At 35.3% G+C, this 23,729-nt stretch overlaps 1 protein-coding gene across 1 annotated transcript; it reads right to left on the bottom strand.

Moving 5' to 3' along the window:
* Window positions 1-1,092: 1,092 nt before the first annotated feature.
* On the bottom strand, window positions 1,093-20,261 carry LOC120178443 (transportin MOS14-like). Its single transcript, XM_039184283.1, has 27 exons — window positions 20,030-20,261; window positions 17,649-17,726; window positions 17,517-17,579; window positions 17,284-17,331; window positions 17,067-17,213; window positions 16,569-16,700; window positions 15,445-15,485; window positions 14,744-14,835; window positions 14,483-14,610; window positions 13,452-13,527; window positions 13,157-13,277; window positions 12,980-13,091; window positions 11,947-12,022; window positions 7,039-7,121; window positions 5,279-5,395; window positions 5,006-5,057; window positions 4,643-4,798; window positions 3,687-3,810; window positions 3,502-3,583; window positions 3,329-3,417; window positions 3,179-3,253; window positions 3,024-3,078; window positions 2,494-2,613; window positions 2,312-2,404; window positions 2,084-2,229; window positions 1,703-1,880; window positions 1,093-1,616 (listed from the first exon to the last, which is right to left on the bottom strand). The coding sequence occupies exons 1-27, from the start codon at window positions 20,159-20,161 to the stop codon at window positions 1,338-1,340; spliced, it is 2,895 nt and encodes a 964-aa protein (XP_039040214.1). The 5' UTR covers window positions 20,162-20,261; the 3' UTR covers window positions 1,093-1,337.
* Window positions 20,262-23,729: the final 3,468 nt, after the last annotated feature.

The raw sequence follows: 23,729 nt of genomic DNA, 5'->3' as shown, positions 1-23,729 counted from the left end.
AATGTAGAAATGAGGTAATTTTTCAGAAAGAAAAGGTGGATGCAGTATTACTTTTCTTTCTTGTTCAATTTAGAACTGCTACGTGGTTTGATGCTAGATTCAAGGATCTGCATATCTCGTTTGATTCATTAGTGGGAGATTTGAAATTAGTTGATTCAATAGGAAGACACAATAAGGGATATTCGACTTCTTCGTGTTGGGTGAATCCTCCTGACGGTTTCGTTAAACTTAATGTTGATGGTGCGATGGTGAGGGGTTGGGATAAAGGAGGTATAGGCAGGCTGATTAGGGACAACACAAGTATATTGATTAAAGCGTTTTCAAAAAGGGTTGGGGGAAGTCCTCCTATAATGGCAGAACTATTGGTGATTAAGAGAGGTCTGATTCTTATTGAAGAATTAGGATCTGTCCTAAATCATAGGGTTATTTTAGAATCGGATTCAAGTACAGCACTGAAGTGGATTAAAAATCCAAACTTAGCACCCCTATGTTTCATTCATTGTGAAGGACATAGCTACTCATATGGAACGTCTAAATATCATTTCAAGGCATGTTATGAGAGCTGCCAATTGGAAAGCAGGTAAGTTAGGTAAAGATGGTATAAGTTGATTTCTAGGTTATGTTTTTGGGTATCTTAACAAGTACATAAACGTTTGTTTTACGTAGGGAGTTTGTTTTCAATCTTATATATCAAGGGTATGTTGTATTTCGAGGTTATGTTTTTTATTGTGTATTATTTTTAGATTAATGAAGTTCAAAGACACTCTTTTCCTCCTTCATGTTACTATTGCAACGTGGAAGGTATGAAAAGTTTTTTTAATGAGACCTAATCTTATATAAAAAAAATACTAAAATTTTAAAATTGGTTATTTAAATTTATTATTTTATTTTAAAATAAGATTTAATTGGTTAAAAATATTTTGATTCATTAAAATTAAATCTATTTTTTAGTGAATCAAATAAGATTATGTCGAAAAGTAAGAATAAAAACATACGAATTTTGGAAGTCCAAGAAAAACAATCCATCTTCATTCTTGTATTGCTCCCCGTTACAAACCAAAACGCCGTATACCAAGAATTTCACCCTCAAAAATAGAAGCCAATGCCATCAAAGACAACTTAAAACTCCACAAATCTTTAACCAAAAAACAGATACAACAAATAACACAAAGGAAATGCCAATTCCGAACCTTAAAAACAGGTCGGAATTCGGCGATTGAAGATCGACACGAAAATGAAAGAATAAAAACGGAAAAATACCGGTTTCCAGTTAAATCCAATTTGCCTAATAAACAAGACGTGAGGCCTAAGCAAAACAGCCCCCTCCAATATTCAAACTATAATACAGGTACCAAATTCAACTCGAGTGGCTTCAATGCTCCCTGAACAATCTCTTGAACTGTTCGATTACGACGACAAACATCAGATAACTCTTCAACTGAGAGTATCACGGTATTCACATCAGCCCCGGAGGCTGCCTCTGACAATCCTTGCAAAAATCTCAAGCGCTCCACTTCCTTCACAGCAGTCAATGGGATCAATGACACACTTTCCCTAGCCCATTCCAGAGCTTGCATGCCGTATGCTCGAGTTAAAGCTAGAAGTGCATATGCTACCTGGAGCAGCAAAGCACTCCATGAAATCGATCAAGAAATATAATTTAAGGCAATTACATTATTCTACCAATCATCAATGTAACTACCGTTTCTAATCGAGAATTAGGCAGTGCTCCTGTTAGGGCGGCCACCAATATTCTAGTAATGGTAGCACCTCGCGGAATAATGAGACTATCCCTGATAGATAAATACTGTTGTCCCTTGCTAGACTTTGCTAGATCAAAGATATCAGACAAGAAGGTTAAAACGGAATTGGAGGCCTCTCTGCAAATAAAATATGGAGACACAATAAATTTCTAAATGATAAATGTATCGAAAAGTAATGACTTGTAACCTACTCGCCTATAAGAAGGATGTATTGCTTGTGTTTGTACACACATGCGCGTGCACAACCACAGATGTAAGACGTGCACAAACCGACAAACAAGCTCATGTAATAAATACAGGCAGTGAGAAAGAGATTATACCTGTGCTGTACTGTGATACCAATCATCGCACAATCTATTAAAGCCGGAAATACAGCAGAAGGGATAAATAATTGAGGACAATAACGAATGCATCTTGATGCCAGTAGAAAACAATCATCTGCGATGTCTGGTCTTGTAGTGAATTCCTGCAGCAAAACAATAAATAAAAGTCGACACATTGACAATTCTAAATAATAGGAAAAAGTACATCGTCTAATAAAAGCATACCTTAATACTCGTGAGAAGGGACGCTGTGTGCTTGAAGAGCACTTCAATCATATTTTTTAGGTAACTTGCACAAGAAGGATCAGAGCCAAATATCTACAGCACAAGTGGAGCTGCCTTCTTAGCATCTTAACCGAAACAAATATAAAATTAAAATTAGCAAAACTGGCGAGGGAAAAGCGTACCTTTATAACTTCACTAGAGAGATAAAGGAAGCACGGCTGGTGGTGTTGTTGATACAGGCCTTGGATTTCTTCAAGCATTGCTCCAATTGTTGTTCCCATAAACCTTCCAGAAGTTCTCACCTAATAAAAATAAATTGATCATTATAACTGCCTAGCAATGCTGATTATTTTCAAACAGGTGACCGCTAACAAGTAATTCATTTCCTTCTCCTTTCTTTCCTTTTCCAAGTAAACCGCTCGTTTAAGTGCAATGTTCGAGGCGTACTACATTTCATGATCGAACAAATTAATTAAGCAAAATTCTTATATGAGAATAATATCATATAATTAAAATATCTGATATATGACGAAAATTCTTTCGGAAAATATTATCATTGCAATCAGTTAATGCAATTCCAGCAACCAGAGAAAGTAAGGCATAGACATGCATTTCGTTGGAGAATGCCAAATATGTTCAGTAGAATGTTTGACAATCAGATTTCAAAATCAGTTTTGAAAATCCATTTTTCTGAACTCATCCTTAGACTCACAGCATATTTGCAAGTACGGCAAAGAGACTCCATGGTCCTCATGTCCCAAGCGCGACTGCATCAGAAGCATTTAAATAATAATAATCGGGTAAAAGTTGGAAACCTATAAACACTGACATGGTGACTACAAGTTTAGGAAGTTGGTCAATACTCACAGATCAAATATGGCTTTGAATATTGGCCAAAGCCTGTGAACTGAATCAGCAACTGCTTCAGGATGATTTACATACCTAGAATTGGTTCAAGTTGCATGATGAGCAAAAGAAATAAGTGAGGGAAGAGGGGTGGGGACGCATTGATCTCACCGGAAGATATAAGCAAATCGATCTATGTGAACTGTTAATTCACGAGCATGTTTCTTCTCTAAAACTTCTGGACCTTGGTTAATAACAGCCTGGTAACATATCATAGAAAATGGCCCACTGTAAATAAAAAAAAAGAAGGTATCAACACATTAAACCGAAAGGGACGAGCTAACCTGTAAAGGAGTAATAACTGAAGCGCATAGTTCCTCCAAAGCAGCCTTAGCAGGCTCTGGTGGAAGTTCAGTAATAACCATGCTGAGGAAACAATTTAACAGCCATTAATATATCAAGACCAACGTAAGACTATCAGTCACTATCCATGTCTTTAGCCCCTAAAGTTGCCGAGTAAGAAGCAAACCTCAAAGCTTCAACTAAGTGTAATGAATCTTCAGCAGAGCCCTTAAAACTACCTTCACCATTAACTGCTGTATAGTATATATGGAAAAGCTCTTTACAATATGTAGAAAGCTTTTTACGGCAATCTGCATTCAACAAGAACAATATAATCCACAGTTAAAACTTTCAAAATAGAATAATAAAGCAAAACATTTTCACCATCCAGCTATGAATGAATTCAGGCAGGTGTTATATGAAAAATTGATCGACTCCAAGGGTATATGAGGAACTATTTTTTTATATAAGAATTGAAGGTCTCGTTGAAAACCCCTTTCATAATTGCTAAAACACCAAGGGGCATTTTAGCAAAAAGCAGGAGGAAAAGAGTACCTCAGAATTTATTGAATAATAAAAATCAGTACAGGATGGAGTACAAAAGTGTGCCTATCCAAATACAATATCCCATACAGCCCTAAGCTAATACCCCACCCAAGCAAAAGTAACCTATTGATCAACCAATCCCTGACTTAGCTAAGGCATCTGCTTCCATATTTGCTGACTAGATATGAGGTAACTATTGGAGAAGGCTGCATATGTACAAGCAAGGTTCCTCCATGTTTTGTGTTCCTTTTCTTAGTTTACCTTTTTTTTTCTTCTCAGGAGAAGGGGGGTTCAATTATACAAAATCACACATGATAAGTTCATGGATCTCTGTCAAATATAAACTGAAAAAACTTGGAACAGTCAATCCAAATCTTACTTCCCATTCGTGTTTTCTATTAGTAAAATCAATATACAAAAACAAAGATGTATGACATGCTATATCAAAGTACAACAAAGCACCTAGAATGTCAGTCTTGTTATTACAATTTACAAGCATGAACACCTTTTACACCCATTTGTCCTGGGATGAATAACCATAAATTTTCATAAGGTAGATAAAGAAAGCAGTAGAATAGTTAATAAAAGAAACTATACCATCACAGATGTGTCTAAATGCCAAAGCAGCAGCTGCAGCAGAATCTTCAGAGGTACGCATCCCACTCATGAGAATATCAATCACCAAAGGCAACTTAGAGAAACCACTTGGTGCAGCATCAAGCCACTTAGAAAATGCTCCAATTATTAAACAAACTGAATTTGTACATGCAAAAATAACTATTGATTATTGAAGATAAATTCAGATAACTGTAAAATCTAAAATTAGTAAAAACGCTACTTTGAAATCTTTATAGTAGTGATCTCCACAGCAGGCCAGATAAAAACAGACATTTGGACCAATGAAGATACATACTGCTTTGGAAGGAAGCAGAATTAACACATTATGAAGTGGTAGGTTACCCGTTTGGAGTAGCTGCGGCTGATGAGGCAGTTTCGGAAGCAGATCCATAACCTATAAAACCAATCACGAACAATGTGCATTCTATGGATTATTAACATAAGATTTCAAAACATACTTGCAAATAAAAACTGACAATAAAATTCAAACAGTTACACGATTAACATTAAAAAAAATTATACATACAAGTGTACTTGGTATCAGAGGTGAACTCACTTAATACTGCAGATGCTTATCTGAAAGCATATAAATGGGAAAATGATGTCCATTCATACCTGAGGCATTACGTTTGTTTCAACGACCGACACATAACTTGATATAGCTCGAATGCAGAATAAAGCAGCCTCAGCTGGACGCCATTCACTTTGTTCATTTCCACAGCAAGATACGGCCTAGGTGATACAAAAATGGAGAGATCAATTTAGCAATAGGAACATCATAAAGGATTATATTAGTAACAGAGAAAAAACATAGAGTTCCAAAATCTTCTTGCGGCCACTGAAACTTATGATGCACAATTCAAGACAGAACTAACACCTTATTCTTCCAAATTGTCATAAGTTGAAGAAGTTCCACAACTATGCATACTTTTATGATTCAAGATTGTAACTATTAAAGAAAATGGAAATGAAAAGCAGATATCAAAAGTTTGCAAGCAATTCACTGATCCTGATTTAAAGGCACTAACAGCCATTAGGACTTAACCGAAACCATCAGGCTAGACAACAAGATGGTCATGGAAATTCGGTAAACTTATGAATCAGTAACATATAGCAACAAAGATTATTCAAAGCTATAGGGACTAATGGCCACAAATATGCATAACGCTATAATTCAGGATTGCAACTATGAAAAGAATAATGAAAGTGAAAAGCAGACAAAAAGTTTGTGAGCAATTCACTGATCCTGATTTTAAGGCACTATACTGGGGCTTGATTGAAATCACCAGGCTAGATCAAAAGACGGCCATGGAAATTAGGCAAACTTATGAGATTGATACCATATAGCACAACCAAAACTAACATTGCTAACATGACTGAAATTTTATGAAATAGTGAAATACTATTCTTAACACTAACAATGTGGTGGTCACAATGTTGTTTTTTTGAGCTAACCCACACTGCTAACATGACAGAAATTTTACGGAAGTCTATCCTTAAAATCAGTAATGTTGTGATTACAAGGTATCATTTTTCTCTTTTTCTTCAGGTCAATCTCATGGTCCTATGTTTCTTGGTTAAAAACTCAAATATTGATTATCGACAAGTGGAGAGTTTGATATCATCCTCTATCTTACCGATAAAGGTAAATTTAATGAAAAATTTAAAAATAAAATTAAACAGAAGTTTAATCAGATCTTATATATGCTTAGTACCTTACAGGAAAATGTTCCTAGCTGCACCAGGTGTGTCTAATCTAATGCGTCTGGATACTTGAAAGGATCTGAGAAGCATTTTTGTTGTCTAACGCTAAGGCACAACATAGGCGCACAACTTAACATTTGTTCAACCATTTATTAACTACTAACAGGGTGGTAATGACCACTAATCAGATATTTATAATTTTTAAAAGTCCAAATCTGCTTAATTTATCTGAAATTCAAATCCATTTATTATCTGTTTACTGTCTGAATACTACTATCCAAATCCCCATCCTATTCAAAGAATAATATCAGTTGAATATCTGCATCCACTAAATATCCAATCTTATTAAATCATTTAAAAAACCTAAAACATAATTAAATATGAAAATAGATATGGGATTCAGATTCAAGTATTTGAATACGTTATCCATATAAATAAAATGGATTCAACTAATCCAACTCTATCCAAACCAAAATTGAAGTGGATGCAGATTGTGGATATAAAAAGGTTCATATCTGATCCAAGGAAAATAAACCTAATATACAAATCATCAAAAATCAATTTAATAGTGTTGGGAATCCAATTTTTACCATCCGTTTCCATCCCTAACCTAAAGTCATGAAAAGAATAAACAAACTTCACAAATATTAACTAAAGCAAATAATACATACCTCTAATAGCTTCATGTAAAGAATTTGCAGCGTTGCATCGCCGCCTAAAACTGATGCCGCATCTGTTAACACATCCGCAACAGCTAACAAATAGCAGATCCCATCAGGGTCTCATCAAAGACAAACATATCTTTTAACAACAGAAAGATAAAAATTGATCTAATGATTTTTACATTCAAAAGGAACTGCAACCAAAACACAGAAGATTAGACTAAAATATTTCCTTAAATTAGATTAAGTGAATTATCAAGTAACCTAGTCTAACAATTATATAATGGCCCGGTGGTTTATCTATACGAGAAACAATGCCCATAAAAATTAATCCTAGAAGCAAACCTCATGTTGTCTAATTGGAAGCATGCACAAAGTCTAAACATAAATTGAGAAATAATAGCAGCTAGAGAACTCATCTTTTAATTAATAAAAATTAGTCACCATAAACTATGTGATGTAATGGGGAATTACAAAAATATAAGAGTTCAGGTGTGCAAAGGGTATGTTGGAATTCCTAGAATCAAGGAACAATATCTTTTTTTTCTTAATTCTAGGAGTTTGCCTTATGTAAATAGTCAACTAATCTAATTCTCTGATCTTAGGAATTATTTCCTAACTTAGAGTAGTTCTTCCTTATAAATTGTAATTTACGTTTAGAGCAATAAAGTAAGAATTTCATTTCTTCTCACATTTGTTCATGGCATCAGAGCTGTAGGACTCATTCGATCCTATTCTGCTCTTCCTCTAGAAATTGTTCTTGCGTTGTTTTCTTCCTATGGCAGACAACTAGAAAATCTTTGCGAATCTAAAACCTCAGCCCTTGTATCATCTAAAACTTCATCCTCTACAGAAAATACCTTCGATGTCCGCCTAACCAAATCTCAACTCGAAGCCCTACACAAGATACTTGAAACACCTACTGCTCATGGATCCTTGGCTATTCAAGGTACTGTTTTTAATATTAATTCGGATTCAACTAATCAATCCGCTTGGATCCTGGATTCAGGTGCCTCCGACCACATGACAGGTAACTCATCCCTGTTCCACAGCTACATCCCCTGTCACAATCAATCTCGTATCCGAATAGCTGATGGTTCATACTCGCCTGTTGCTGGGACTGGGGCAGTTCAACTCACTAAAAAACTCTCTTGACAAAGTCTTACATGTCCCAAGTTTATCCTGCAATTTACTGTCAGTTAGTAAACTAATTGAGGATAATGCTACTCTTGTTGAATTTTCTGCTCGTGGTTGTGTTGTACAGGAACAAAAATCGGCAAAGATGATTGGCACTGCTAAGGTTGATGATGGACTCTACATATGGAATAAAGACAATAAGAAAGGAAGTTTGGCGTTATCTACTTCACATGAGGACACAATTATGCTGTGGCACCAAAGGCTAGGACACCCAAAGTTCTTGTACATGAAGTATGTATTTCCACTGTTATTTCAAAATAAAAATTCAAATTCCCTAAAGTGTGAAATCTGCCAACTCTCAAAACATACTCGTGTTCCTTATACATTAAAACCTTACATCCAATCCAAACCTTTCTCCTTAATACACAGTGATCTATGGGGGGCTAGCCGAGTGAAAATATTACGAGGGCTAGATGGTTTATAACATTTATTGATGACCATACTAGAGTTTGTTGGGTTTATCTCCACAAAGAAAAGTCCGAAACACCCAAAGTATTCCAAAATTTTCATTCAATGATTAGAACCCAATTAAATTCCACCATACAAACGCTCCGCACCGATAATGGAAGAGAGTACTTCAACTCGATTTTAAGTCCTTACCTTGCAGAACAAGGCATCATACACCAAAGCTCCTGTCCAGACACACCACAACAAAATGGAATTTCGGAAAGGAAAAATGGCACCTATTAAATGTTGCTTGAGCCCTAATGTTTACCACAAATATCCCAAAATACCTATAGGGAGAGGTTGTTCTTACCGCATGCTACCTAATCAACCGAATGCCATCCAAATCCTTAAATTTCAAACACCTCTAAATACCCTTCAAAAAGCTTTCCCTCTTTTCCATGTTCCTACCTTACCGGTTAAATTATTCGGGTGTAAAGCCTTTGTCCGTAACCATCAACCCAACCTATCTAAACTTGACTCTTGTGCTCATACTTGTGTTTTTGTTGGCTACTCCCCTACGCAAAAAGGGACAAATGTTACTCACCTACTTTGCATCGTACATTTGTTTCCCGAGATGTAACCTTCTTTGAAACAGAACCATATTTTTCAGCAACTCATCTTCAGGGGGAGATTCTCAATGAAGATGAGAACCTCAATACCCTCCCTATTACTCCACCATCCGATCCTAATCTACCACAAAATTTTCATACAAATGACATCCTCATAGTCCCCTCACAGCAACCACCTAATGACATCCTCATAGTCCCCTCACAGCAGCCCCCTTCCCAGCAGCACAATGATGATCCTAGTCTGCAGAAACAACAACAGCTTGCTCCACAGCTTGCTCCTGAAACTCAGCAACTTTGTGCTCCTGAACTCCGGGTTTATTCAAGGCGTCATTACTCTCCTGAAACTGACATAGAAGTGCCAAATTCATCTACAACCGTGGACTGTTCTACAACAGAGGTAACCCCTGATTCTCCATCTATTGATCCCCCAATTGCTATTCGAAAAGGTGTAAGGACCTACACCCAACACCCTATCTCTCGGTTTGTGTCTTATGGAAATCTATCCAAGTCATACAAAAATTTTGTGACAAATATTGACCATGTAAAAACTCCAAGGGATGTGAAGGAAGCTCTTGAATCACCCGAATGGAAACATGCTGTAATGAAAGAAATGAATGCTCTAAAAAACAATGGAACATGGGAAATCTCGGATCTTCCTGAAGGGAAAAAATCAGTAGGCTGCAAATGGATTTTCACCACCAAATTCAAAACTGATGGAACTATTGACAGCACAAGGCTCGACTTGTGGCAAAGGGATTCACTCAGACATATGGGCTCGACTATGATGAGACCTTTGCACCTGTTGCCAAACTTAATACTATTCGGGTTCTTCTATCACTTGCTGCAAATCTTGATTGGCCTTTGACTCAGTTGGATGTTAAAAACGCCTTTCTAAATGGTGAATTGGCCGAGGAAGTGTATATGGACTTTCCACCAGGATTCGAAGAAGAAAAAGGTCGAGTATGCAGGTTAAAGAAATCACTATATGGGTTGAAACAGTCCCCAAGAGCTTGGTTTAGTCGATTTGCCAAGGCTATGACCAGCAGGGCATATACCCAAGGACAAGCTGACCGTACCATGTTCTACAAACATTCAAAGGAAGGTAAATGCTCCATACTTATAGTCTATGTTGACGATATCATTCTAACAGGAGATGATTCGAATGAAATCAGATGCCTAAAAGAGTTCCTTAGCACTGAATTTGAGCTTAAGGACTTGGGAAATCTAAAATACTTCCTTGGAATGGAAGTAGCAAGGTCTCGAACAGGTATCTCCATCTCTCAACGAAAATATGTTCTAGATTTACTGAAGGATACTGGCATGTTAGGTTGCAGACCTACAGAGACCCCGATAGAATTCAATTTGAAACTTGAAATAATGAAGATGGAGAGGAATTAGACAGGGGGCGATATCAACGACTTGTGGGAAAACTTATCTATCTATCCCAAACTCGTCCTGACATTGCTTTCAGTGTGAGTGTTATCAACCAATATCTGCATAACCCAAGGGAGAAACATCTAGAGGCTGTCCATAGGGTGTTGAGATACTTGAAGGGAACCCCGAGTAAGGGCCTATACTTCAAGAAAACAAATAACCGATATGTAGACATCTACACAGATGCTGATTGGGCAGGTTCGGTGAATGATAGAAGGTCTACAAGTGGTTACTGCAGTTACGTGTAGGGTAACCTTGTGACGTGGAGAAGTAAAAAACAATCTGTTGTAGCCCGCAGTAGTGCTGAAGCTGAATATCGAACTGTGTCACATGGTATATGCGAGGGAATTTGTACAACGACTAATGAGGGAATTAAAAATGCCTCACACCAGACCTATGAAACTGTACTTTGACAATCAGGCAGCAGTGAGCATAGCATACAATCCGGTTCACCATGATCGTACCAAACATGTAGGAATAGATCGCCATTTTATCAAAGAAAAGATCGAATCAGGGGAAGTATGCATAACCTACCTACCAACTAAACAACAAATTGCAGACTTGTTTAACAAGAGCCTAAACAAGAACATGTTTGAAGATCTCACTAACAAGCTGGGTTTGATTAACATCTATACACCAGCTTGAGGGGGAGTGTTGGAATTCCTAGAATCAAGGAACAATATCTTTTTTTCTTAATTCTAGGAGTTTGCCTTATGTAAATAGTCAACTAATCTAATTCCCTGATCTTAGGAATTATTTCCTAACTTAGAGTAGTTCTTCCTTATAAATTGTAATTTACGTTTAGAGCAATAAAGTAAGAATTTCCTTTCTTCTCACATTTGTTCAGGGTATAATGAGTGCCATTAGGAGGATGGAACAAAGAATCTGCTCTGCTTCACTTAAACATCCCAACACATAAGTTCCATTAGCCCAAAAAAGTTCTAAAAGAACATGTGCTATTGGTTAATATTAGGCGAAGGTCAGCAAAATACCCACACAAGTTCATGCAAAACAAGGACGAATAGTGGACCACATAAGAAAATGACAATACAATGTATAAACATCCTCCAAAATTTGGCATCTAAAATTTGATTTGCATACTGTATTTTCTTGAGATTCTCACAGACATGAGCTAAAATTAAACAGAGCCTTATAGACGGCTCATTGCACTATCCGGGTAAAGGAAGAGACCGGAGAGGCAAAGACAGGGATGCTAACTAGGTTTTTCACTAGAAAACGTGAATATCCAACAAAATAGTAAAATTATTACCATATCTTGTATGTTTGAATTCCTTGAGATCCTCATATGAAAGATCTTGATAGGCTTGGGGATATTGAACTCGGAGCTAACCTGTTGAGCAAAACCATGGCACTACAAAGTCTTAGAAATAGGAAAATCTAATGTTAAAAATCGAATATGACATTCACTTTTTTGCAATCAATCAAAGTTTGCCTGCTGAATTATTTTTAGCTCTTCTTCCCTTTCAGAAAAGATAGATATGCAATAATAAATACCTTGTATTAAACAGTGATTTTCATAAACTACTTGGTCACAATTGCAGGATACTTAAGCAAATAGCAAGCATCAACAGCATGCTAGGCTTTCCCCTCAAAATAGCCAACTACATCCATCAGAGAACAATAAGGATGGAATAGATATTATATTCTACAAATTCTTATGATAATGATCGCATGCTAAGTTTTAAAGAATGATATGATATTAGACAGCTAGCATATCAGTTTTTGTCTTACAGAGAAGCAGGGTATGGGCTTCTCCAAATTTGCTGATGCTCCATAGATGACATCAATGTGTGAAGGCACTAAGGTGAAGCACAAGTTTTAAGTTTACCATTTACCAGTGTATAAAATAGTGCTTGCTAAGTGAAGAATTTACTTCAGTAATCATTCCTTTTTGTTTTATGGAAAACCTAGACTTAAAAAGGGAAGGCAATTCCATCTCCAGAGAATAGACACAAGTAAACATATTTATGCTTGTAGAAAATCCATGTATTTATTTCTTTAAAATTGGAATCATAAGTGAAATAAAAAATGATAGATATCAAAGGGAAATTTCATTGATGCGAGGCAATTGGGCACCTCTTCCCTGGAAAAAGGTATCACTGTGCATCAATGGAACTCCTCGAATAAAGGTGCCTACCTAAAATGGCAGGATGTAACACCCATGGAAAAGAAAAGGACCTTAGCATCCTTAAGGCACCATCATCCTTGACTATAATAGGGGCAAGACTAGCTGTGACCTTTTACTAAAGATATTACCAAAGCAGAATTCCCAAATAATGAACTAGCATACCCACCAAGGATACAAGAGACTCGTATGATTGACGAAAAACTTGAAGCCTCTGGTTTCTCTCAGCTTCAATGGATGCTTCATCACCAAATGAAATGTTGGAATTCCTGGTATTCAAGAAAAACTCAAATCAATAACTCATCAAACTAGACAAAGTTCCACTTGAACTCACCTTTTTGTCAAAATAACCTGAAGACTGTGCCAAAAATTAAAGGTCATTGAAGCAATATCATATTCTGGATGGGAAGCAACTTCCAGCAAAGCATTCACTATCATCATTGCTTCACTGGATCCTGAAAAAGAAAATCAATCAATTATATGGAAGAAGATAAACCATAATCAAAATTCTCAATATTGTTCTTGGGAACAAGAGAAACTTGCATCAATCAAAAGCAATCAACTGTTAAAAGGTGAAAATTGAAAGTATTCAACAGTTGTTGAAATTTAGTAATAGCACTGTTATATACCAGTTGCAATCAGTTCGACATATGAATCACCCATGTCTGCAAATAGTCGAGCAATGGCTTTCACATCTTCCTCATCCTGAAAACACAAAGTACAATTTAGGAATTAATCAAAATAGTCACTTTTCTCAAATAAGCAGTGATAGTCCAATCAGAATCCACAAGCAAACAATGGTTTCAAAATTTTGCGAACAAAACAAAAGGAAAATTACAACAAAACATGATATTATTGTTTCAAACATTACGGGTGAGTTTCTAAACTCCACAAGTGGAGTAAAAACATTATGGTGCATGCTTCTCTATTATATCATTTTCCTCTCAAATATACCCTAATGAGACATTTTTTAATCTCCAACAGCAACAGCGGTTTGTTAGATAATTTTCCATCATATAGGACATGACAACCCTTGGAAGAATTATAAAAACAGAAGGAATAACATCTAAATTTTGTTTTTAGAAAAAGAATCAAGAAAACAGCACTCTCTTAATATAAAGCTCTAAGGATGCCAAAAGTTATAGCACTAAACACATTTTTGTTTCCTACAGGCATATAAGATATATTTATCCCAATTCCACCCAACATGCAGTTAATTTAAGAAGTGAAACATCTCAAATTCCACCCATATGTTTGTAACAGAGAATCATTAGTTCAAACAACATCCCTGAGAATGACTATGACATAGGCACACTACAGTGTGAGAATTATCAACTTATTAACACCAATATATTGTATTTATGTCTCCAAGATCAAGGCATGGCATGTTTCACAAATAAGAAACAAATTTACACTGTTTATGAATACTTCACCCATAAGCAACCAGCACCTAACTTTTGGGCACAGAACCTTTCCCCTACCCCTCCAAAAAGATAAAAATAAAAAAGAACCCTAAACCACTTAAAAATAAAAAAAGGATACAGCGTTATTAAGAATTTTCTTACTACATCCACATAGATCCATTCTATCATTTGAGATTTTTTTCTCAGAGAAAAGGTGAAGGGTGGAAGGGGGATACATGAAGTAGAAAGAGCCATACCTTTGAAGAATCTCTAAGCTGTGCCTGCAGATTCATAACGTGAGGCACAATTACTTGAATTAATGGTCCCTGTACAGAAACACCGCCAGAGCTTTTTGATGCTGTGTAGTGTATCAATTCAGAAACAACTGCAAGAATAGGAAAATTGATAAATGAAATTAATACCTAACCACTACCTTCCAATGAGGATAGATCTGACTACCAAAACAATTTAGTAGCAGAGCTTAATAAGAAATTATATTTTCTCAAAAAATGCAGTACCATTTACAGATGCCTCTGAAAGTATATCAGAGTTCAAGCTTGAAAGAGCAGTTAGCACCAATGGGTGAGTTGCAAGCACAGATCCAGGGATCCTAAAACCAACAGAAGTTGAAATTAACCTATGATTACTTTGAATTCAGATCTGAGCAGAAGAGTGGCCAAATAATTATCTTCAAAAAGATAACACAACTGGCGGTAGTCAAAGACAACATCAATTAACATATGTCAAGAAAAAAAAGGCACTCCCCCAAGGAATGTGTAAGTAACCAAAAAGCTGAATATCCTAGCTGTTAGCACCAGTAATTTAACCAAGGACCAGTAACTTCCATACATACTCAAGAAATTTTGTTTAGAAAAAGAAGAGAAACGTGAAGCCCTATCAAAAATCTTTTAGAGTGCTGAGTGCATGCCCTATTGTAAATCATGTTACAAAAAAAATATTCTTGCTATCTTTAACAAGCAACAACCCAACTCCTAAGAAGTCGAATTCAATAATCCACAGCGATGAACCACTAACATGAAACAGTTCCATAAATAGTAAATTGTTAACATATCCCACTTCCAAAGAGGAAAATAATCCATCACTCCAATTCCTCTAGGGACACACAAAGTCAACCAAATTAATCCTCTATAGAGACAATTGAAAATAATATTCACTCATAGTCTCATATATAAAAAGAAACAGAAAAAGAGACACATACCCATGCTTTAGTCGAAGCCAAGAAGAAAATGCCTCAAGAACCTGATAAATCAATCATGTCGAAGTTAAAAACAAAGAACTTAATCAACCGTCATAAGCAGATAAGTAAAATGCAGCACACATCATTCTTATTGATAACATTTTTTTCAGTAAAATTTGATGACGACCAGTGATAACATTATGCTCCTTTCTCTTCCTCTTAGTGGTAGATCTAGATTTCTAGTTATGCATTCAACTTGAACTCCACAGTGGAAAATGGAAAGGGAGAGAAAAGCTTTTACCATAAATGGTCTAACCCTTGTTCTTTTTAACAGAAGACCTACCTTTTGTAATTTCTATAGACTACGCAATTCTATTTTGGCTAATCAATGAAAACGCTACTGCATCTTCTAAGCTTTCACCCTCAGTTTGTTACTATGAAGAAAAAGCGATGAGTAGCTCTCCCTACCACCCTATCCTCTGAGCAGAAGAAGCTATATCTATGCAAGTTTGTGCATGAAAGCCACAAGCACCTCCTCCTCCCTATCCGCCCTATATTATGAGAAGAAGCTACAACTATGCAAGCCAACTACAATGAAAATACTAAGATTAAATAACGTTATCAACAGACACAAATCTTAAAATTAACTCAGTTTCACCTTAGCATACACTACCGTCACAAAAGGCTTCACATGCATGCCAAACAAGAATGCAACCTAACACGAGCAAGCTAAAGTAATAATTGCCCCGTGAAACCCAGAATCAAATAGAGAAATTAATCCTTAGTCTTTGATGTCTTAGATGCTGAAAGTCTCTTTTGTTATATGTTTCTTCCCAAGTGAAATTATGTATATCTTAGACTACTAGAAATAGAGGAAGCAACCCAGGATCCTCGAGCTAAGAAGATGCATGCAAGTAAGAGGGAGGTGTACGTGGCAATGAAGTCAGTATTCCATTATCACAGAAGTTATGGATTGAGCTTCGCTCTATCCTTTTACATTTTATTTTATTTTAACTATTTGAAGTTGCCGTGAATTGTTCGACTCCCACTATCTCTTCCAATCTTAGTTCATCATAATTATATCAAAAACTAGATAAAACAACCACATATAAGGGTATAAGTAACAAAATAAGAGAAGGCCCCACCTGCTCTTTCAATTCACTTATATTTAAGCAAGCTGTCAGTATATTAAGAGCAATTTCCATTTGAGCAGCGAGCTCTTTTTCAAAATGGCGTCGTCGTTCCGGACGAGCTGCTATCTTGTAGTTGAATGCTTCCTGATTGCAAGCAAAAGATAGATAACAATCACGTGGCAGTCAGCAAAAAAAGCCAGAATTACCAATTGTTATAACATTTTTCTTCTACTATTTAAATGATAGAAACAACTCTGTTTGCTATATTTCCATGATTATTTAGAATGTTTGAAGTTCTCTGCTAAACTATAGCAGCAGCAAAATGTTAAAAAGGATAATAGCTTCCTGATGAAATGGAATGTGCATTCCTGTTAAAGTCCTCAACTAATTAGTTCAGGAAGTTGAATATCAAATAAACTCTAGGTGGAAGGTGAAATCAGGTAGATATGTCAAAGTAGATAGCGCAAATAAATTTGAACTTGAAAACTGAAGCCTAAAATTCATGTGTACCTCAGGCAAGACAGTAAGTAGCTCCAAAAATCCAGGGACAAATTCTGGATGAGAGTTCATCTCATCCCGAAGCCAATTGACAATACCACCATCTCCCCAGTCTTTTGCAGGAACATGTACAGCCAAAGCAGCAACTGCAATGCTAATCTAAAAAGGGGGGGGAATGACCACAAAAGTTTCATGTTGCCAAAAAATATAGAATGCAACTGTATAGTACCTGAGTCCGAACAATGGGAGGCCCTTTATGAAACTTTTTCAACAAATTCTGCATTTGAAATATCAATTCCATTAAATCTCTATATAGGTATGTCTACAAGTATGAAGGGGGGTTTTAATGAGACCTCCAATTTTTATTAAAAAAGTCTCTATATAGGTGTTGCATAAGCAGTTCATATGACGTTTGAATCCAAACCTCTTCAACGGGAAAAGAATATGCATAAACCAACTCACATTTAAGGAATTCCTTAATTGGAAAAAAGCTTCAGATGGTAATTCTTCAAAATCGCGTTGTACCTATCAAACAAATGCAACAGTAAAACTTTGATCTTGAAGATTGTGTACATAAATGCATGCTAAAGTTACCTTGCTTCTAAGAGTCTGTGAACAAAATATTAAAGTCTCTGGATTGCTTGTGGCATCATGCAGCAAATTGTCAGCAACCTAAAAGGAAGATTAAAATGAAATAATAGCAGATATTCATATAAAAGGAAAAAGAGAGAACAGAAAAATAAGCAACAAAAAATCACCAACCTAAAAGGAGGAAGGTTAAAATGAAATAAGAGTAGATATTCATTTAAAGGTAAAAAAAGAACAGAAAATAATCAACAAAAAAAACGTTAAAATTGAAGGTGTAAAAAACAAGAATTGAATCATGTCACATTTGATGTTTGATAATGCTACAATAAAGCTTAGAAATGCTGATAAAGAAGATTTGACATAATGGAGAAAGACCGTGTCAAAAGGAGATGAAACGTCCAGAAGAAATAGGCGGAATAAAGGACCTTGCTAATCCTAATCTTACTTGGGGCGTGGTTTTAAATAAGCAAACGATGCTGGCTATAATTCATGGAGCTAATCTAAGAGAAAGGACTGTTTCTCTCTTCTTGTATCAGTTTACTGGCTACATTTAAGTCACACAGCTCACAGGAATTATGGTGTAAATAAAGAAATAAATGAAAAAAATCCAGTATATGAACCTATATAGATCTCCAAGACAACCCAAGGAGAATTTTGTCTCATTTGAACCCTACACTTGTCCTTTTTATCCATGGCTTCTTTTCTAGCATCTTTTTTTTTTTTTGATAGAATATAGGCTGCATTAAAAAACCCCTTCATATCCTACATGTTATATAAGTAACATGAAGGACATAGGAAGGAGGAAAAGAGCTCCTCTGAATTGTATTAATCTTGAACATAACATACAACCAATCCATAACCATGGTCTGCTTATAACATAAGACTTAACAACATAAACACAAACTGCAGCACTAAAAACCAAGCCCCTTAAAAAAAACACAATGAACACCCCAGCTTAATAACTATAACTCATAACCACTGATCATCCTATTCCAGCTTTTGCCAACTCATCCGCTTCCCAGTTAGCAGCTCTCACAATATGTCTTGAGATGATACCCTTTCCTTCCACATAAGTAGCTACGCCTCTTACCAAGGACTGAAACAACGGGGTAATAAATCTGGATTTTTGTAGAAAACAGACTGTGTAGAAAACAGACTGTAGAAAACAGACAAGTCTGTTATTTTTTATTCTTGTATGCATTCAGTAGAACATATTACATATTTATATACAAATTATGCCTCTAAACTAGAAAACTCTAAGAAAGGAAACTAATCCTAGGAGATGTAATCCCTTGAAATAAGGGATTGAAAAACAGAAAATAATTACAGAATCTCTTAACTTAAGGGATTGACAACTCATTTCTATAATTCCTACAATTTTTAATCCGCTTGAGAGCATCTTAATAGGGAGACTTCAATGATGTGTGAACATAAATTTGTGCTAAAGAAAAACTAAAAGGGTGCACTGCACCCATGACAAAAGGTTGGCCATTGAGAAAGGATTTTTCAAAAATAAACTAAATGGTAAAACATGCTCAATATCATGCATTCCTTGCTGGATGAGCTTAATACAATGACTGGAAAGAAGTCGTAACCCTACCAGAGGGAAGATTGAATATAAGCAGCTGATCACACGAGTGCAAGCGTTAGCCGGCAAATATTTCGTTACTTTTTCCAAGGCACAAAACCAGGTAAGATACAAAGTACAATCTTTTTCGATAAGAAATCCTAATAAACTAGGAGTACCTGATTTCTCAACTATTCATTTGGGCTTAATACAAAGACTGGAAAGAAGTCGTAACCCTACGAGAGGTAAGATGGAATACAAGCAGACGATCATACGAGCGCAAGGGTTTGCTGGCAAATATTTAGTTACTTTTTCCATTGCACAAAACCAGGTAAGATACAAAGTACAATCCTTTTCGATAAGAAATCCTAATAAACTAAGAGAACCTGATTTCTCAACTATTCATTTGGGATTATTTCAATGAGATACGCATAAACAAGTACGAAAGAAAATGATTCAAGTTCGCTCATATTTGAATTTTTTTTAGTAAGATTGTATATAGATATGATAATCGCTGAACACAAATAATTCACTGTTTCTATCTCTACCCTGATAATTCTTTAAAATTACCATTATTTCTTCAACACGACACCTCAGTAAAGCACGAAACTATAACAATAGCAATAACTAACACTCCTAGTAATCACGAAGTACAAAATCAGGACTTAAGCACAAGCAATCAGAATCCAAAAACCATCAAAATACCCAAAATGCTAAGCTTTCTAGACTACCAGCGGGAATAATCCTATCCAAACACAGCCTTATCAGCACAAAACCGAACGGAAAATCTCAAAAAGAAGGAGGGGAAAGACGAGAATACCTGCCAAGCATCGATAGTGCGTTGAAAATCTTGTAACCAGCGATCGGCTTGCATACGCACCGCATCGTCGGGGTGATGGTACAGTGCGTTTAAGGCTTCTTTCACAGTGTTCTGTAGCTCCATGCCTTGCATTCGATTCTTCGATTTCGAAATTCAACAGTAGGCTCGCAGAAACTAGATTTGATTTTGATCAGTGCCTTTCGAGTTTTGATTTGTTCTCTTTTCTAATGATTTTTTTTTCGGGAGGGTTTCCTTTTGGCGCCCCTCGGTGAATTTGAGGGCTTTGGGGGAGCTCTGATTGGTGATGATGGACAGTTTCTAGCCGTCCGATGCGTGTACTTTTTTACTCCATGTAAATGCGATGGCTGAATGATTCTTTTTCTTTCTAGATTATTTTATGGGTAAACTAAGCATTAATATCTAACGTTTAGTTTTTGTTTCATTTTATTACTATGTTATTAAAAATTTAACATTAAGTTTTGAAAAAAAATTAAAAGTTTAGGTACTAAAAATGACCAAAATTGACAGTTAAGTACTAAACGCATCAAGTTTTTATCGAAAGAGTACTAAAATGAAATAAAAATTAAATATTAGGCATGGTTTTCAAAAAAATTCAAAATTTAGATACTAAAATTGATAGATTAAGTACAAAAATATGTAATTTACCCGTTATTTTATTAGTGTTGTTAACTAGAATATTGCTAGTACAAGGTATAATAGAATGAATAGCCCTTGAATTAGAGTAAATATGTCAACTTACTACTTACACTTTTAAAATGTCGATTTCAATTTTTTTTAAATAATGTGACACGATTTTGGTCATCTGAACGAAAGCAAATTTTGGAAAGTCTAATCGAAAATATTATATTTCTTTAATATTCATATCTTCAATTTTTTTAAAAAATAATATATTTAGTTACATAAATATCAACCTAAAGAAAATTTTAATTATTATACTGAATTTTAAAATAGTTTTTATATCATAAAAGTAATTAATACAAATTTAAATTTGAAAAATAAAATATAAGTAATAAATAAAACCTAGTATAAATATTCCTACTATATAAATTGGGATGGATATTTGACTTGAATCAGGTTTTATATGATTTTTTAAAAGATACGGGTTAGGATCAAATTTTTGAAGGATGAAGTAAAATCGAATTTAGATTTAAGGTGAAAATATTTGACATGATCCTACCAAAAAATAATAGTATAATAAACTTTTACATATTTATGGATAATTGCTACAATATCTCTCTTTGTATATTTTTCAATTAGATTTTATTTTACCTAATAAAAAATGAGAATTATATATATCTGTTGGGTCGGATCGGTGTATACTTTTACTTTAAAATTAGGTTCAGCAAAAATTTCAATACGGTACTTATAATTTGAAAATATTAAGTTTAATACTTAAAATGGTAATTTCACCTGTTAAGGTTATATTTTATTTCTAACATATCAAATAAAAAGGTAAATTATGTGTTTAGTATTTAAACTATCAGTTTTAATATCTAAACTTTCAATTTTTTCAAAATCATACCTAAAGTTTAATTTTCGTTTCATTTTAGTACCCCGTTCAAAATTTGATGTTAAGTTTTGACAAAAATTGAAAGCTTAGGTACTAAAACGGATCAAAATTGATAGTTTAGGTACTAAACGTGTTAATTTTTTAAAGGCATGTACTAAACTGAAACAATTACTAAATATTAAGTATGGTTTTAAAAAAAATTAAAAATTTAGATATTAAAACAAATCAAAAAATGATAGTTTACGTACTAAATGTATACTTTACCCTAGATAAAAAGGTAAAGACTGTTGAAAACATTTTGATATTTCGATATAACAAATTAAGTTAAATGAATTTTAAGATTTTCCAAATGATTTTCTAAGTATATTCAATAGAATTATTCGAATATCAAAACATTACTCCAAATCTTTCAAAGATCATTTTTAATCCTTACTCAAATTGTAAAATTAAGTTTTAATCTTAAAACAATTTCAAAATAATTTTACAAAGTATTTCAAACCATTTCAAAGCCAAAAATTTCAGATTGCTCAGAGGGAACCGATTCCTCCCTAAGGGGGTACCGATTCCCCCCTGAATGGTTTGGCTCCGAGAATTCCAGTATGCTCGGAGGGAACCGATTCCCCCCCAGGGGGTACCGATTCCCCCCTTGTATAATGGTCAAAATATTTGAATTTTACACTTAGGGAACCGATTCCCCATAGGGGGGTACCGATTCCCCCCACGCTCCAAACTGTTTTATTAATTGTTTTCACACTAAAACGGCTATATTATTTCCTCTAATTATCCCCAACGTTCAGAAGTGATTCAAGGTGTATTTAAGCAAGCTTAGAAGCCATTGATCAATAACAAGAAACATCAAGCAATTAGAATCAAGAGAGAATCAAAGAGAAAGCATCAAACCTCAAGTTTGAGCATTTCAAGCCTATTTTTCATTCAATATTCATTTTGCTTTCAAGAACACTTATTGTGCTCAATTGTATTTATTCTTGAGTGTTCTTTCTTTGTTCTAGAATTGTGCAAACATATTTGCCTTGTGAGGTTTTTCTTGTAAGTTTGCAAATTTGTATTTCTTTTTGAGAAAAGAGTGTTCTCAATAATTGTGGTATATTCTTGAGGGAGTTGTAAGGTTATCTCTTTGGCCTCAAAAGAAATAACAAATTAGTGAATTTGTTGGAAAATCCTTAGTGTGGATAGCTAAGGTAGTGGACGTAGACTTTGGTTGATAAAGTCGAACCACTCTAAATCGTGCAATTTCTTTCAATTTTCTGCAAAAGCTTCCACCAAATTTTTAATTACCAATTCACCCCCCTCTTGGCCAATTCCGTCAATCGATTAACTTAACAATTGGCATCAGAGCCTAACTCATTTGAAGGTTTAATCGCCTTTTGAGTCGATTCGGGAAGAGTTATATCGATAATCAAAGTCATCAATGGCCTCCGCTTCAAACTTCGACTCCGGTCTCGACTCGATGCCCGTCAACAAGCCTCATTTCTTCAATAGAGCTAACTATGCCTATTGGAAGAATAGAATGATATACTTCATTCAAGCAAGTGACATGGGAGCATGGAATGCTGTAGAAGAAGGATACATCAAACCTCTCACTCATCTAAGGTTGTGGAGTGAAGGGGAGACAAGAATGTTCCAGCTCAACTCCAAAGCCATCCATATCATTTTTTGTGCTCTTGGACCAGATGAATACGGAAGAGTTTCATCGTGTACAACCGCCAAAGAAATATGGGACAAACTTCAAGTCACTCATGAAGGTACCGATGAGGTAAAGAAATCTAAAATTAGTATTCTAACGCATAGCTATGAAAATTTCAGGATGAAACCAAATGAAGATATCAAAGCTATGACGGATAGATTTTCAACGATTGTTAATGGTCTCAAATCATATGGAGAGATCATTTCAAATGAAAAGCTTGTGAGGAAGTTAGTCTACTCCCTCCCAAAATCGTGGCAATCAAAGAAAACGGCAATCATCGAGTCTAAGGACTTAACGTCCTTAACTCTTGAAGAGCTAATTGGGTCACTCCTCACTCATGAAATGATGCTCGAAGATGAGGTGGACCTCGACAAGATTGACGAGACACCAAAGGAGAAGAAGAAAAACATTGGAGTTGCTCTCAAATTCACAAAAGATGAGAGTGATTCGAATAACGATGATGA

Source organism: Hibiscus syriacus, unplaced genomic scaffold, assembly GCF_006381635.1.
Source record: "Hibiscus syriacus cultivar Baekdansim isolate YM2019G1 unplaced genomic scaffold, ASM638163v2 tig00112349_pilon, whole genome shotgun sequence".
NCBI classification, from domain to species: domain Eukaryota; kingdom Viridiplantae; phylum Streptophyta; class Magnoliopsida; order Malvales; family Malvaceae; genus Hibiscus; species Hibiscus syriacus.
The sequence above is the reverse complement of the archived record's forward strand: the minus strand, read 5'-3'. Positions and strand labels throughout refer to the sequence as shown.

Bases quoted from the DNA above. Each gene is read 5' to 3' on its own strand.
- LOC120178443 (XM_039184283.1), bottom strand. From the start codon at position 20,161: ATGCAAGGCATGGAGCTACAGAACACTGTGAAAGAAGCCTTAAACGCA. The intron at 17,580-17,648 runs GTAACTTTAGCA...TTTGTTTGATAG, and splicing joins CACAGACTCTTAGAAGCAAG to GTACAACGCGATTTTGAAGA. The intron at 3,584-3,686 runs GTTTGCTTCTTA...TTGTTTCCTCAG, and splicing joins CACTTAGTTGAAGCTTTGAG to CATGGTTATTACTGAACTTC.